Source organism: Uranotaenia lowii, chromosome 2 (genome assembly GCF_029784155.1).
Source record: "Uranotaenia lowii strain MFRU-FL chromosome 2, ASM2978415v1, whole genome shotgun sequence".
In the NCBI taxonomy this organism is placed as follows: Eukaryota; Metazoa; Arthropoda; class Insecta; order Diptera; family Culicidae; genus Uranotaenia; species Uranotaenia lowii.
The window spans coordinates 236367930-236383470 of NC_073692.1; the positions used below are offsets into that span (position 1 = coordinate 236367930).

General features: G+C 36.7%; 1 protein-coding gene across 1 annotated transcript; it reads left to right on the top strand.

Moving 5' to 3' along the window:
• The first annotated feature begins 11598 nt into the window (after nt 1-11598).
• LOC129742428 (uncharacterized protein K02A2.6-like) lies at nt 11599-12939 on the top strand. The gene has a single exon (XM_055734325.1). The coding sequence runs from the start codon at nt 11599-11601 to the stop codon at nt 12937-12939; it is 1341 nt and encodes a 446-aa protein (XP_055590300.1).
• The last annotated feature ends 2602 nt before the right edge of the window (nt 12940-15541 follow it).

Sequence of the window (15541 nt, forward strand, 5' to 3'; positions counted from 1 at the left end):
GTCACAGTTAAAAAAAAAAAATGATGAAATATGCATAAAAATATATATGAAAATAAATAATTATAAAAATAGTGTTTTGAACTAAATTTTCTCGACTTTCCAAGTACCAACACATTTTCATTGTTTTGTTTTTCTAACCTACCTATATAGAAATATTTGAATACGTGCATTGGTACCATAAATTACAGCACCAATTTATAATTCCAAATTTGGTTACTTTCCTTTCATATTTGAAATATGTTTTTTCGTGCAAATCATAGCAAATTTTAACTTATTTGAGCAATAATGCAACAAATTTAAAGGTTGTATCCTTTTCAATTAATGTTTAAAATCATAGCATTTTGAAATAAATTTAAAATTAATTTTAACGGTAAAAGAAATATTGGAATGATCTGTAGTGTATTTAACGTTACCTGATTTGAAGGTTGTTTATGTTCCATATTTTCAATTGGGTTTCTTAAGAATAATATTTGGTAGATGAATCGAAAGAAAGAATCAAAATTGATAAATTTCATGTGTGTATGTTACAGGAAAATGTTGAAAAATAACGATATGGATACAATGGTCAATGAACTAGCTGCGGAAAAAGCCAAAACTACCAAACTGGCCATAGAACTAGAAAAAGCAGGAGAGACGATTAGGTCGCTTCAGACCAGTCTAGCTAGGTCATGCCCAGAGTCACAAAATATCGTTGATGAACTTGCAGAACAAAAAGCAAAAACGGCTGAGCTTGTCAGGGAGCTTAACGAGGCTAAACAAATGATTAAAGATTTACAAAATCATGATCGTAACATTAGAACAGAAACACCAGAAAGCGATTTCAATGTGGGTTTGGGTCCATCGAGCACTCATCGACGAGGCATGGTTTCCGCACTAGAGGAATCTAGATTCTATTCTTCCATGAATCAAATATCAATCGCATCTATTACTGTGCCCGAATGCAAACCATTTGGTGACGGGCCTAACATTGAAAGACACGTATACAATGCTTGGAAAGATCTTCTAGAAGATTCCCTTAGGTTGGCAGGCGTTTCTGATGAGGCAACTCAATATACAATTTTTAAAGTAAAGGCAGGACAGCGTCTACTAGAAATTTATAAAAGTACTCGATCAACCTCATCGACTCCCGATTTTGTGAGTGTGGTAGATATAGCGTGGAAATATAAAACTAATGTGACCTTTTGAGCTGAATTTTATTATGTTATTTATTAATTCGGTAATGTAAGGATTATTGATATAGAGTAAATATTATTGAGCATAATGAGAACATCGTTATAATAAACAAATGAGTAATTTGAGATTAAATTTAAGGAAAACTTAAAAATAATTTCTTGAGAAAAATAAGCATAGATTTTCATTCTCCAAGTTGGAAGAATGAATGATCTATTCTCAGCGTGCAAGCCCATTAACGAAAAGCGCACGAAAACTTAACGAACGAAAAAAGCGTGTGAGTGTGTATCGGAGAAGAAACGGGCATTCTATGGAATAATTTTGGGAAGGAAGGATCGTAGAGTTCCTTCATAAGTTTTGTTTCAAAGTTGTGTAAGATGCACGTGAAAAGGTTAAGTAAAGTGGAAAAAATTACGACAATGGCGCAGTCTCAGCTCCGTTTGGTGAGTATATTTTATCGAAAGATTAAAATATAAAAGTGAAATATTCTATAATGTTCGAACGAGATTCCTGTTTTTTTCGCATTTCGCGGTTGCTAATTGATTCAAATTTGTGTTTGAGCAGTGAAAAAGTGAAAGGTGAAAGAACAAGTAAAGAAACTGAGCTGTATACGGTTATTTAAGAAAAATAACTTGATTCACGCAGCGAAAAGGTTTTTTATTTCAAAGGAAAGTGCCGCAAAAACAAAGGATTTTTTCCTTTGGTTTTGGGACAAATAAAAATTCTTTTGGTTCAAAAGCATTTTCCTTTGTTTCAAAGAATTTTTCTTTTGAAAAATCTTTGAATCAAAATCTTAATACTTTGAAACAAAAAACTGTTTCATTTGATACAAAGTTGTTTTCGTTCGCCACAATGTAATTTAGATTTAGATTTAAAAAGATTGGTTCATTGAACTTTGATGATACCATGAACCATTTTCCATTTATTCCAATTGGAGGACATATTTCCTGTTGTTTTGAAATTCCTATTAGGAATTTCAAAAAATAAAAAGAAAGAAATTTATATGTTAAATTAATTTTTATTTACAACAGATGAAACACTTGGCCACAAACTAGTTCACTAAAATCGATCCGGTCTAAATTTTTGTCGACCTGACCGCTGGATTTGGAGCGGTGTCATCGTGCGCAGCTTTCATCTCGGTTGAGGCATCCAGGGAAACCATCCTTTTGCTCTGGTTCTGTAAAAACGCAATCACTTATAGAAAATCTTCGATATTCACTCTTTAATTAACATACTTACCATACTTCATCCTGAATCCTTTTAATATATCTAACTCTGACCTACATTTTCACACGACCGGCCAAACTTGATTCGATTTTTCGGTTTTGTATTCTTCTTGCAAGGCAAATCAAAATATCTTTTGAATCAAAGGCTGGAGTTTTTATTTAAAGGAATCATTTCTTCAAGTTAAAAATATTTTCCTTTGGTTCAAAAAAAGTTGACTTTGTTTTAAAAGAAATAAGCTCAATTAACATTTATTTAGAATCAAAGTATTTGCTTAAATTCAAAATCCAAAAATATTTAGTTCAAATAATTGATTATTTGTTTCAAAAAATATTTTTTTGAATCAAAAACAAAAGTTTTTGGTTCAAATAAAACAGGAGTTAGATTCAAAAAAATGAATGTTTTGAAACAAAATCATTTTTGTTTTGGTTCAAAAGCCTAGTTTTCTCTGCGTGTTGGACTTAGGAAAATGGTATCGAGTGCTAGTCTCGATGCCTTTGATTGAAATAAAACAAGCATACCTGTCGAGTGCTAGTCTCGACTATGATATACAACCAAAATTCAGAGTGATAGTCTCTGCAATTATATAAAAGAATGGAGAAAAAACAGAGTGCTAGTCTCTGAGTAATGAATGAACAACTAAAATATAGAGTGCTAGTCTCTAAAATTATGAAAATGAATCAAAAAGTTAAACGTTGATACAGAGTGCTAGTCTCTGAAGTAAAACAAAAATCTGGTTCGAGTGCTAGTCTCGATATTAGTGGTATAATGATTTGAGAATGGTAATTGCTGCAAGTGCAATCTAAAAAGAATAAAGAAGAAAAATAATAGGTCCTGTTGGTTAGAACGATGTGAAATTTTAGTTTTGAAAATGCGGCGGATCATCAGCGGAAGTTAGATGAGTATTGGCAATAATGTCATTAGTTCCGACACGTATGATATGATGTTAATGTTTTGGATTTTGCGTTATCTTAGCCGAACGACTTGCGTTGAGTTGATTCGTAGAAGTGTTGGAGAAAAAAATTACATTGCAAGAGGTGCCAATCACCAACAAGCTTCAATCGTACTTCCACAGTACAATAATTTTGCATATACTAATGTTGTTTCATGGCATATCAGTAGAAGTGGCTTAGTTCTCATGAAACGTGGTTTGTGGTTTCCAAATTAAATCATCTGAATACAGTAAGAGGAAATGGGGAAGACAATATGCGATTACAATTTTTTTTTTATAAATTCTTTATTTGAAACGGCTCATACCTTTGGGCTTTAAGGAGCCAAACTCGATTTGTTTGATTACAATTGTGTGCTTATATCTAGTTCACTTTTTAAAGAAAAGAAAGAAGATAGATAGGGAAATATGAAAACAAAAAGAATTATAGACGAAGATCAATAGCTTTTAGAAAAAGGTATATTTCGAACTAGTCCAAGTCTATATGCGATTACAATGATTAAAAGATGATAAAATTGAATACAATTGAGAAAACCGTCGCACGTGGCGTAGAGGATAGCCTTCAAGTCTTCTAAGTCAGGGGGCATGAGATCGAATCCCGGTCACGGCATACATAGTAAACTTTCGGTGGGTTGGTGGTTTTAGCATTTGGAAGATGCTAGCCATCATATCATCGAAAGATGTACGCTTAGAGTTAAGAAAAAAGGAATCTCTTCGAGGAAACGTCATGTTTCATTGAGATCCTGTATGTGTTTGTGTTCGTTTTCTAAGTAGTTTAAAAAAAAAAACAAAATCAAGAAAAGATATCAAACTAAAGAGATCGACAAAAAATGATGAGAAAATAAGAAAATAAAAAAAAGTTCAGAAGATAGAAAGAGCTGGAAAGAGAAAACGAGGAACAAGTGATAATAGGTTGAGGAAAAAAAATGGATGGAAAGAAGATCAGAAGAAAAAAAGGTAAACATAAGAATTAAAAGATGTCCATGTAGAGAAAATGAAAGTATGAGAAGAATGGAAGATTAATAAGGGAGAAGATTTAATTGCGAGGCGCTTAGAAGATGATTATCTGGAAAATGAAGGAGAAAAAATGATGAGATAGCCTAATTAGAAGATGAGGAAAAAAAAATTAATTGAGAAGAGTGGCTAATGAGATAAGAAGATGAAATAATGACAAAACGAAGAAAGAAAAAAAATATATTCTTAACATACTTTCCTCTCCAGATAAGAGAAGGAGAAGATTCAATGATCAGATGAGATGTTCAAGATAAAAAAAAGGAAAAGATGAGGAAACAACCGAATTTAAAAATAGAAACATGGCAGGTAAGGAAATGCCAAAAGTAGAAGTGTAGGAAAAGAAAGGGTATGTGAAGTTAAAAAGCTTAGACGAAATTGTGAGGAAAATATGTAAATATTTGATGATAATAAAATAAAAAGATGAGTTTATGGAGAAATTAGATGATTAGAAGATGCGGAGAAAAAAAAATGATGATAGGACAATAATTGTAAGGAAAGTGAGAAATGAGAATATGAAGAGGAAAGATGAGAAGGGTGGCAGATGAAGATAGACAGAGTTTAAATAATGAAACAATAAGAAACTGGAATGATGTGACGAAAAAGATTATATTATGACATAACTAAACGATGAAAGAATTAAATAAGAAAAGGAGAAGAACATGAGTAATAAAAGTGCTGATGTAGAGCAGTTAGCAAGGCACTTGACTAGTCAAATAAGCGTAAGAAAATGAAAAAAAGATGAACAAAAATTAATTAGAGGATAAAAAGAGAAAAAAAACATGAAAATTGTCGCAGATTAGGAACGGTGTCACGACTGTACGTCTCATCTCAGCGTAAACTTAATAACAGTCTTATAATATTCCGGCACACCCAAACGTCATATAAACGATGTTCGAAATAAGATACAATCCATGAGGTAGAAGAAGATGACTACACAGTTAGAAAAATCCTTGTAACATTACATGCAACTGCATGGGTAGAAGGGAATCGGGTATTTACATGTATCAATACGGCTTAATTCATGTAAACTTCCCATCGCCTTCAACTGATTTGTTTACTGTAAACCTACGTTTCCCATCATTCTTTTTGGTATGGTTGTTTATCCAATAAGAAAAGCATCGATATTTGTTGATAAGAGATTTTAATATCTTAAACATACATTTTATTTGATCCACACAAGAAAAATTCGTATTCAATAAATTTTCACGAATACCGGTTTTTTTGGTGCTATTCCCCCGACGACGGCAACGGCGTTTGACATGCTGATAGGAAAATAAGTTGTCATGCACTTGGGGTAGCCCGAGCTTTCGTTGAATTCAAGTGGCATTTTTTCTGGAACAAATAAAATTGACTATTTGATATAATAATTACAATAATTAGAAGGGTATTAAGTTTTATTTCTCACTTACTTGCTTTAAAACTCAGCATGCACCACCTCGATTCGAACAGAAGCGAACAGCACACGAGCAGGTACAACAAAATACGGTCGAGCGTTGCGAACGCTAAGATTTGCATGAAATTGCATGCTAATTGATGAAGTTCGCCTTCGTTGGGAATCCAATAGGAACGAAAACAAAACAGAATTGGCAAATTGACGTTGACACTGGATTTCGCATGCGGTGACATGTAAAGTTCATCTTAGCCTTTAAATATTATACTCTTTTTCATATTTTTCGTGGTTAGGATGTGAAAACGTGCAATGTAAGATTACATTTTTCTTTCTGTGTAGAAAAATGCAGATCAGAAGTTTTGCGCCATTTTCTAAAATATCTACAAAGTTATTATCTACAAAACCTAAATTTTCTCTGTCCTAACGGAAATAATATAATCACAATTAAGTTCATACTCATTATGCAACAGTAAGTTGATTGGATATAAAATCGCATAGTTTGATTTGTTGTTACATGAAAATATCAAATTTGCAGTAGTTTCGATAACTCAAAGCACAATAACTTAGTGAACAGTAATGAAGGCATGATTGCTTGGTTCGAGGTGATTTCCAGAAATTTATAAAATATGTTCATAGTTTCTTAACAAAGTGATACCGTCATATCAGGTAGCAACTTATTAGTAGGTCATTATGAGAGGATATGCATGACAAGATAAGATATTTAGAAAAATTGTGTGGAATATATATGATTATAGAATCAGAATTTGATATGACGAGTAATCAAATTTCTGGAATATTCGAAAATAAAATGTATAGATGAGGGAACAACACTCAAGAAATGAAGTTTTTAGAATACTAAGAGAAAATATAAGAAGAGTGATGAGAAAAGATGAAGCTGAAATTGTAAGATGATATAAACAAAATAATTGGGAGATGTGTCAAAAAAAGTGTGGTGAAAAGATAAGAAAATTAAAAGACTACAAAATAGAAGTAGTTGATGAAGTGGTGAGATAATCAGAAGATGAGAAGCTGGAAAGATAAATCAAGAGGAAGATTGTAATACAGGAAGATAACAAGATGAGGAAATGAGAAAAGTAAATGACTGGAAGAGAATAAGGTGGGTAGTGAAAAACTTCGATGATAGGATGATAAGAAGATGCAAAAATAATAATCTAAGGAGCAAAGATGATATGAAGCTGAAATTATAAATAGGAAATAAGATGGCAAGAAAATTCAAAGATCTTAGAGGAAAAACGGTCGATTCGATTGATTCGAATGTAATTTTCTTAAAATTGGGCTTTTGGGAAATACATAATAAGGGAAAAGATTAGCGAAGATGCAAGCTGCATTCAAAAAACAACTTGCAATAGGTCAAGTTCAACTCGATTCATGCGAGACATTGAAGATTAAAGAATGAATACAAAGACAACTTGCGTTGTTTGAACATTCCAAGGGCAACTTGCGAGAGGTCAAGTTCAGTTCAATTGATGCGGGAGGTCATGGCTCGAATTATGATTGAATGATGGACAATTGCGAGAGGTCAAGTGTAGTTTGATTCATGCGAGAGGTTATGGTTCGCATTATGAATCAATGATGAATTTAAAGACAATCTGCAAAGATCCAAGTTTGAACAACAAAACGAGAACATGCGAGTGATCCAGTTCAGTTCACGAACAACATTATATGATGAAAAAAATCAGATGACGAAATTGGAAAATAAAATAGAAAATCAATGAGAAGTAACCAAAATTAAAAGTTGAGAAACTGGAGAAATTTGACGTTAAAAGATGATACGATTAAAAAAAATTAAAAGATATAAAAATAATAGGAAGTTAAGAAAATGAAATAATCGAAAGATATGAGCACAAGAATATGAGAATAGGAGACGATGAAATGATGAGATAAAAAGAAAATGAGAAACTAAAATGGTAAAACAAGAAAATCAGTAATGAGTAATAGATAACTTGAGAAGAGTTGAGCTTAGTGGACGACAACTCGTTTTCACGACAAGTTTGATATAGAATAATCAAGCTTGCGAGAGGTCAAGTTTAGATCGATTCATGTGAGAGGTCATGAGTTGAACTAGGCTTGGCTGGTATAAAAGATTAAATATTAAATAAAAGAATGGTCGATTGTTGAGTAAAAGATAACTTAGAACAGGCATGCTGGTAACATTTTAGCTGTGAAATAGGTAACATGTCAAAAAAGGTAATGTTAATAAAAATGATCAAAGCAAATTTGAAATTTTATAAGGGTAAAAGTTGATTAAATATTCATACAGGTAACAGTAAACCTATGATTTTTATCTTTGTGAGTGATATTAACGCTAATAAAATAACATGGATGAACCCTTTTCAAATGTGCAGACAATTATAGACAGTTTTTTTTTCATGAAAAGTGATCGTTCGAATAAGGAAGATCATTGAGGAAGCATTCTATTTGATAATGTAATTTTAGAGTACAGGAGAAGGCGAATGTGGTAGATATAGCGTGGAAATATAAAACTAATGTGACCTTTTGAGCTGAATTTTATTATGTTATTTAATAATTCGGTAATGTAAGGATTATTGATAGAGTAAATATTATTGAGCATAATGAGAACATCGTTATAATAAACAAATGAGTAATTTGAGATTAAATTTAAGGAAAACTTAAAAATAATTTCTTGAGAAAAATAAGCATAGATTTTCATTCTCCAAGTTGGAAGAATGAATGAACTATTCTCAGCGTGCAAGCCCATTAACGAAAAGCGCACGAAAACTTAACGAACGAAAAAAGCGTGTGAGTGTGTATCGGAGAAGAAACGGGCATTCTATGGAATAATTTTGGGAAGGAAGGATCGTAGAGTTCCTTCATAAGTTTTGTTTCAAAGTTGTGTAAGATGCACGTGAAAAGGTTAAGTAAAGTGGAAAAAATTACGACAGTGAGATTTCCTTTTTCAAACGCCATGCACCGCTTGGACGCACACTTTGCGTCTGATTCGGATGTGATGATGCAAAGACGTAAACTGGCTTTGATTGAGCAGGCTGCGGATGAGTCTGACCTGAACTTCGTCATGCGCGTTGGGTCACTGGCAAGAATGTGTAACTTCGGTGACGAAAAAGAATACACCGAAATCATTAGTACCATTGCGGGTACTGCCATAAACAAAGATGTGCGAAAAATGGCTCTCGAAATGATGCGACTTAAAGGCACTTTTCCAGAAATCGTTGATAAGGTCAAAGAAATCGAAACCATTAAGCTCAACGAGGAATACTTCAAGTTAAAGCACGGTAACAATGAATCAGCTTTGCTTGCTCCGGTTCGTGTCGAGTATCCAACAAGAAGGCGCGGCTACCGTGGACAAAGTCCAAGAAATCGTTTTGTGGCTCAGCAGTTTTATCGCCAAAATGATAACCGCTTTAAATTTGACTCCGCTTCTAGAGGCTCTTGGAATAGGTCTTCGAGAACTGCTCAAGGTAACAATAATATGCGCAGAAGTCCAAACAGCGGAGTTCCAAATAAAAGTTTCAAAGCCTCATTTAAAAATGAACGTGGTGTGGCCTCAGATCTGCAGACCAATGTCAAATCTAATAAATGCATCAGATGTGATAGCGTGTTCCACGATTCTGAAGAGTGTCTATCGAAAAACCTGGACTGCTACAAATGCGGATACATTGGTCACATCGGTCGTGCATGTCATAATTTCCAAAGAGGCGAGCCAATAGAGAACTCCGATGCAAACACGGTCTCGAGGAAAATTGCCGTCGTAGAAAAATCCGAAAGTTCAACATCTCCGGTTGAATATGTAGGTGACAACACTGAGTAATCTGAAAAGAACACAAACATTCTATTAAATCAAATTTCTTTGCTTTGTATTTAATTTTTTTAAATGAAAAATCAACATCAATGGTATCTTATTTAAAAAAAAAACCTTCTAGTGTGTTCTCTTCATTTCAAATAAAATATTTATCAAAATATGACTAAAAGTATTTCATTCTACAGGCAAACATTCATTGTCCTGGCCAAAGTTCAGGTAATCTGATAGCAACCGTCTATACTAGTTTGAATGACGGTATGATTGATGCACAGGTGGCGGGTATGCCAATTCGATTTTTGATAGACTCCGGTGCACAAGTGAATACAGTTTCGAAGAGTATATTTGATGCGCTGTGCGCGAGAGATGAGTTCAAGGAAAATCTATTCAACGTTAGCTCAAAAACAGACCGTTCACTGAAAGCATATGCATCTACCAGTGAAATCAAAGTTTATTCTACATTCGAAGCACCCTTGTTCATATCTATTGAGAGACCATTATATATCGAAAAGTTTTATGTTGTCCACGCACAACAGGCTCTTCTAAGTAGAACAACAGCGCAACGTTATAGCGTTCTTATGCTTGGATTAAAAGTTCCTATATTTGAGGAAACTTGTTCAAAAATTTCAAAGCCAAAAGCTGGCGAGATTGCGGCTATTATAGATGATGAGGAATTTCCTCAAGTTCAATATTCCTCCCGTTAAAATAGAATATGACAGGTGCAGAACACCGTGTCGTAATGTTTTTATGAACATTCCTGTGGCGGTAAAACCACTGGTGGAACAACGATTGAAAAAGTTGGTATCAGCCAAAATCATTGAGCCGGTAACCCCTGAAATGGATTCTAGGTTCTGTTCTTCGATGATAGTAGTGCCCAAAGGCAAACAAGATATACGTCTGGTAATTGATCTTCGCGGTCCCAATAACTACATTTACAGAACTCCATTCGAAATGCCTACACTCGAAAGGATCTTGGCAGAACTCGACGGTGCCATGTGGTTTTCTACAATAGATCTCTCAAACGCGTACTACCATATTGAACTCGATGAAGGATCACGACACCTTACAAATTTTTTTACCGAGTTTGGTATGTTTCGCTGTGTCAGGCTTCCCTTCGGACTGACAAATGCCCCCGATATCTTTCAAGAGGTGTTGCAGTGCAAGATTTTGGAAGGCTGTGAGGGATGCAAAAATTATCAAGATGATATCTTGGTATTTGGTAAGACCAAGTATGAACACGACAAAAGACTGGCCTTAGTACGAACAAAACTCTCTGAACATAATGTAAAAATCAATGATTCGAAATGCGTTTATGGAAGCCAGTCAGTGAAATTCCTTGGGTTCAGATTAACTGCTGATGGTTGGGAAGTTGAAAGCGAGAAAATAGAAGCTATACGAAATTTTCGTCGACCTACTAGTTGCGCGGAGGTTAAGAGTTTCCTCGGATGGGTAACCTTCGCAGATCGCTTCATCGTTCATAGAGCTACTAATACCGAAAAACTAAGAGCCCTTGCCGGTTCCGATTCGTTTTACTGGACTGAAAATGAGGAGAAGGAATTCAAATATCTTCAAAACAACGCTCTGCAAAAAATAAAAACACTTGGCTATTATTGTAAGACAGATCGAACTGAACTTTTTGTGGATGCTATAGAGAACAATAGAGATTAAAAGAGAAAATAATGATAAAATAAATTAACGATAGATAAATAAAAAAAAATGGAATTAAAAAAAACAGGATGGAATATTGGAAATTTAATAATTTTAATTGAAACATTTCTTTGAGTGCATGATTCGTTAAGTTGTATTAACATTTCTTTGAGTGCATAATCTTCCCGTTGTGCCAGCGAGAAAATCATTTCGTTTAACGAAAATAGCCAGCGTTACCCGTTGCATGACTCTTGCCAAGAGAGAATGAGAGAGGAAAGAACCGGGTTGCTCTGAAAAGAGGAAGAGCGAGAAAGCAAGAAGAACACGAACGGAGGAACGCTGATTGATCATTCTGAAAAGTAGTTTTGGAAGTGATAGACGGTTTAAGGAAAATGGATGTTTCCGACAATGGGTCGTTCTTTTATTATTCGTACGGATGCTGAAGCCAACGAATATATATTCAATGGTGAGCATCGCATCGGGAAACGCGCTACTTCGCGTGCCGAAGCATGGGCGCTACGTCTACAACCATACGACTTTACCATCGAAAGAGTAACCGGAGAAAGCAATGTAGCAGATTCTTTATCAAGACTGATTCAAGATTCCAAAGAGGCAGTACCGTTCGAAGAAGAAAATGAAAATCATTACTTATTCTCTTTAGATAGCGGGTTAATGGACTTGACTCTTAACGAAATAGAAGGCAGCACAGAACAAGATAGCGATTTACAGCTTATTTTATCTCACTTAAACTCCAAAAAGTGGCCGTCTTCGTTAATCGAATTCGCCCCCCATCGACAGAGTATCCATCACATAGGTTCACTGCTATACAAAGATGATAGACTCATTCTACCAAAAGCTCTAAGGATAAAAGCGTTATCTTCCGCACACGCCGGACACATTGGTGAAGTGGCGATGAAGCGAATATTGCGACAGTTTTTCTGGTGGCCATGTATATCCAAAGAAGCAGAGTTGTTCGTAAAAAGATGTAAAACTTGCACAATGCTATCCAAGAAAGATCCACCCATTTCTATATCCAGTCGGACTCTACCAGACGGGCCTTGGGAAGAGTTGCAGATTGATTTCCTCTCGATTCCTGGATTCGGTACTGGAGAATTTCTCATTATAGTTGATACGTATTCAAGATTTCTGTCTGTTTGCGAAATGCGTCGGACAGATGCAGATAGCACTAATGCAGCGTTATGCGATGTTTTCAAATTGTGGGGATTACCAAAAATTATACAGAGTGACAACGGGCCACCATTCCAAAGTTCGGCATTCTGCAACTACTGGGAAGAAAAAGCAGTAATGATTCGCAAATCAATTCCGTTATGCCCACAATCAAATGGTTGTGTAGAACGTCAGAACCAAGGCATAATCAAAGCCTTGGCTGCTTCGAGAATCGACGGGTCAAACTGGAGAGTCGCCCTTCATAAGTACGTGCACAACCATAACACGTTGATCCCCCACGCAAGACTGAATGTTACCCCGTTTGAATTACTAGTTGGTTGGAAATTCCGCGGAACCTTTCCTTCGCTTTGGCATACGGATAATGTTAAGTCTTTGAACAGAGAAGAAGTAAAAGATCGTGACACGGAAGCCAAATTTACCAGTAAATCATACGCTGACACTCGAAGAGGAGCTAAAGATTCTAATCTGCAAGTTGGAGATAAAGTTCTTCTAGCTCAACAAAAGAAAACCAAAACGGATCCGAACTTCTCGTCCGAATATTACCGAAGTATTCGGAATTAATTTTGGATCGGGTGAAGTTCGGTTATCTTAAGGACGTTGTTTTGCGAGTTGTGAGCTTGCGTGAGTTGCGAAATGGATCTCCGCGGAAGACGCGGTCACGACAGAGTATAGTCGTTCGTTGTCTGATGACGTACACCCAAACCTTTCAGATACTGCTGGAACGCGGTGTTGGTGTATTCGTTGCCGTTATCGGTCCTCAAAATTTTCATTTTTCGACCGCACTGCCGTTCTGCCATCGAATGAAACGCCTTGAAACACTTCAGCACCTCGTCAGCCGATTTCGTTTTAAGAAAATAAACGAAAATCCGCGAGACTTGTCATCGATGAATGTGATGTAGTATCGGTTTCCTCCAAGCGAACACTCTTCCATCGGACCGCCGATGTCCGAATGAATCATCTCCAGCAACTTTTGCGCCCTCGAACCTTGCTTGCTGAATGGGAGCTTTGTCTGTTTCCCTTTAGCACACGTGGCACAGTCACCGAAATCACCTGGCTCAAGCACCACACCATCTACAACACCGTTGGCCAATTTCTTCACGTTGGCCACTCCGAGATGACCCATTCGCTTATGCCACGTTTCCAACGACACTTTCGAAGCACCAACCATCGCCACACCAGAAACATCATGCTGGTCCAACTTGAATAAGTCGTTCTTGATGCTTCCGGTCGCCACAAGCTGTTTGTCCTGGTTCAAAATTCGACACCCTCCGTTGTTGAACGTCACCGAATAACCACGTTTCACAATTTGCACAACAGACAGCAAATTCGCCGATAGTTCTGGAATGAACTGGACATCATGGACCGGAACCGCAGTTCGTTTCTCTTGACACCTCGGGTAGAGTTCCGTCGTTCCGCTCGCCTTGATTTGCATCGAACCGTTATTAGCTGCAACCACCGTCCCGTGAGATTTTCGCACTTCTTCCAACACCTCCATGCGCCCGAGTCAAGGTACCAACCACGTGTCTTTTCCAGGGGGAAAGCAGACAGCACCGTACAAAACGCCTCGCCGCTTTTCTTCGTAGCAGGGCAGAATTTTGCAATATGGCCTGCTTTATTGCAACGATGACACTTTAGCTTGGAATGCACATTTTTTCTGTTTGGCGTTGACATGGTAACCGTTTTTCTTGTCGAAACGTCCCTTGGCTACCAGCGCTGTTTTGTTCCCTGGCAACGACTCCTCCTGCAGCAAAATGGTCTTGATCGAATCTCCGGTTATCGGTGTTCCGGAATTTTTCAATGCCATGACCATTGGTTGAAAACTTTCCGGCAAACCAGCCAGCAACAGCACACTGACAAACCTCTCCGGAATTGGGAAACCAATTTCGGCCAATTGGTGACACGTGGATATCATCTGGTTGGCGTAATTTTCCATCGTACCGCAGCTTTCCAGATCGGTCCGAATCAGCTTGTACAGCAATCCCACTTCCCTCGTAAGACCTGTCTCCTCGAAAGCATCACAAAGCTTCCTCCACACCTCCCGAGCTGTGGCTGCTTCCCGCACGTGGTAATAATTCACGGGTTCCAAGAACAAGATAATTTTGCCTCGGGCTTTCCTGTCCTTCACCGGGTCAACCGCTTCCACTGTCCCATCCGGTTCCGCTTTCGGTTCCACCGCTTCCCATAGGTCCTCGACTTCCAAGTAAGTTTGAACTGCAAACTTCCACGTGGTCCAATTCTCCCGTCCTACCAGACGCTCGATTCCAGGATTCGCGTTCGTGGCCATTGCTTCAATTTACTGAGCCCATAACCTAATGGACAACTACTAACTGAGAACACAACTTGTTATAAGTTTAACAGTTTATTAACTAATGGATAAAGTTTACAATCTAGTGCTTGCTTTTATAGTGAGTCGAGAAAGACATGATTGCTATGATAAATTCAAATTCAAATTAAGATTGCTGTGATCGGTTTTCGTCTCAACTTCAACATATTTACTTGGTGTCTTCTAGTCAGGCAAAACTTTTTGCCAGCTGAAAATGGATTTTTTGCATTATTTAAGGAGTCTGCATTCAGTTATCCCCAATAACCATAGACTTTTTACAATATTTAAGATCAAGGGTTCCACTAAGATGCTTGGTTTGAACTTCGTGAGCATCCTAGAGTGGCTCCTTATACTTCTTAACTTTTGTGTCAAAAAAAAAAAAAAAAAAAAAAATCAGAAAAAATCAACAGTTCATGAGCTTTTAAGTCAACAATGAAGAATTTTCGAGGCGCAAAATGCGTAAGAGGAGCAAATTTGTGCAAAATTATTTTTACCATGTCTTTTTGTGCGTAAATATCTTAAACATACGTTAACTTAAAAATCTATCAAAATAGGCAAGATAATAACGTAGATATCACCGAAATAAAGTGCCCGGATACTAAATGATCATAGCCTTAGCTGGGTCTTTTGTTGGTCACGAGCAGAACTTCGGTTTTATGGTGAGCTAGGTATCTGAAGCTTAACTCCCTCCATCCAGACGCCAACCCTTTCTACGGACACCGTTGTAAAGTCTTCTACCTCCTCGATTGTTTCGCCGGTGATCATGAGCACGATATCGTCAGCAAATCCGACTATCTGCACGCCAGCTGGTAGTTTCAGCGTTAACACCTCATTATACAT

Excerpts from the sequence above, each read along its gene's own strand:
- LOC129742428 (XM_055734325.1), top strand. The coding sequence starts at position 11,599 with ATGGGTCGTTCTTTTATTATTCGTACGGATGCTGAAGCCAACGAATAT.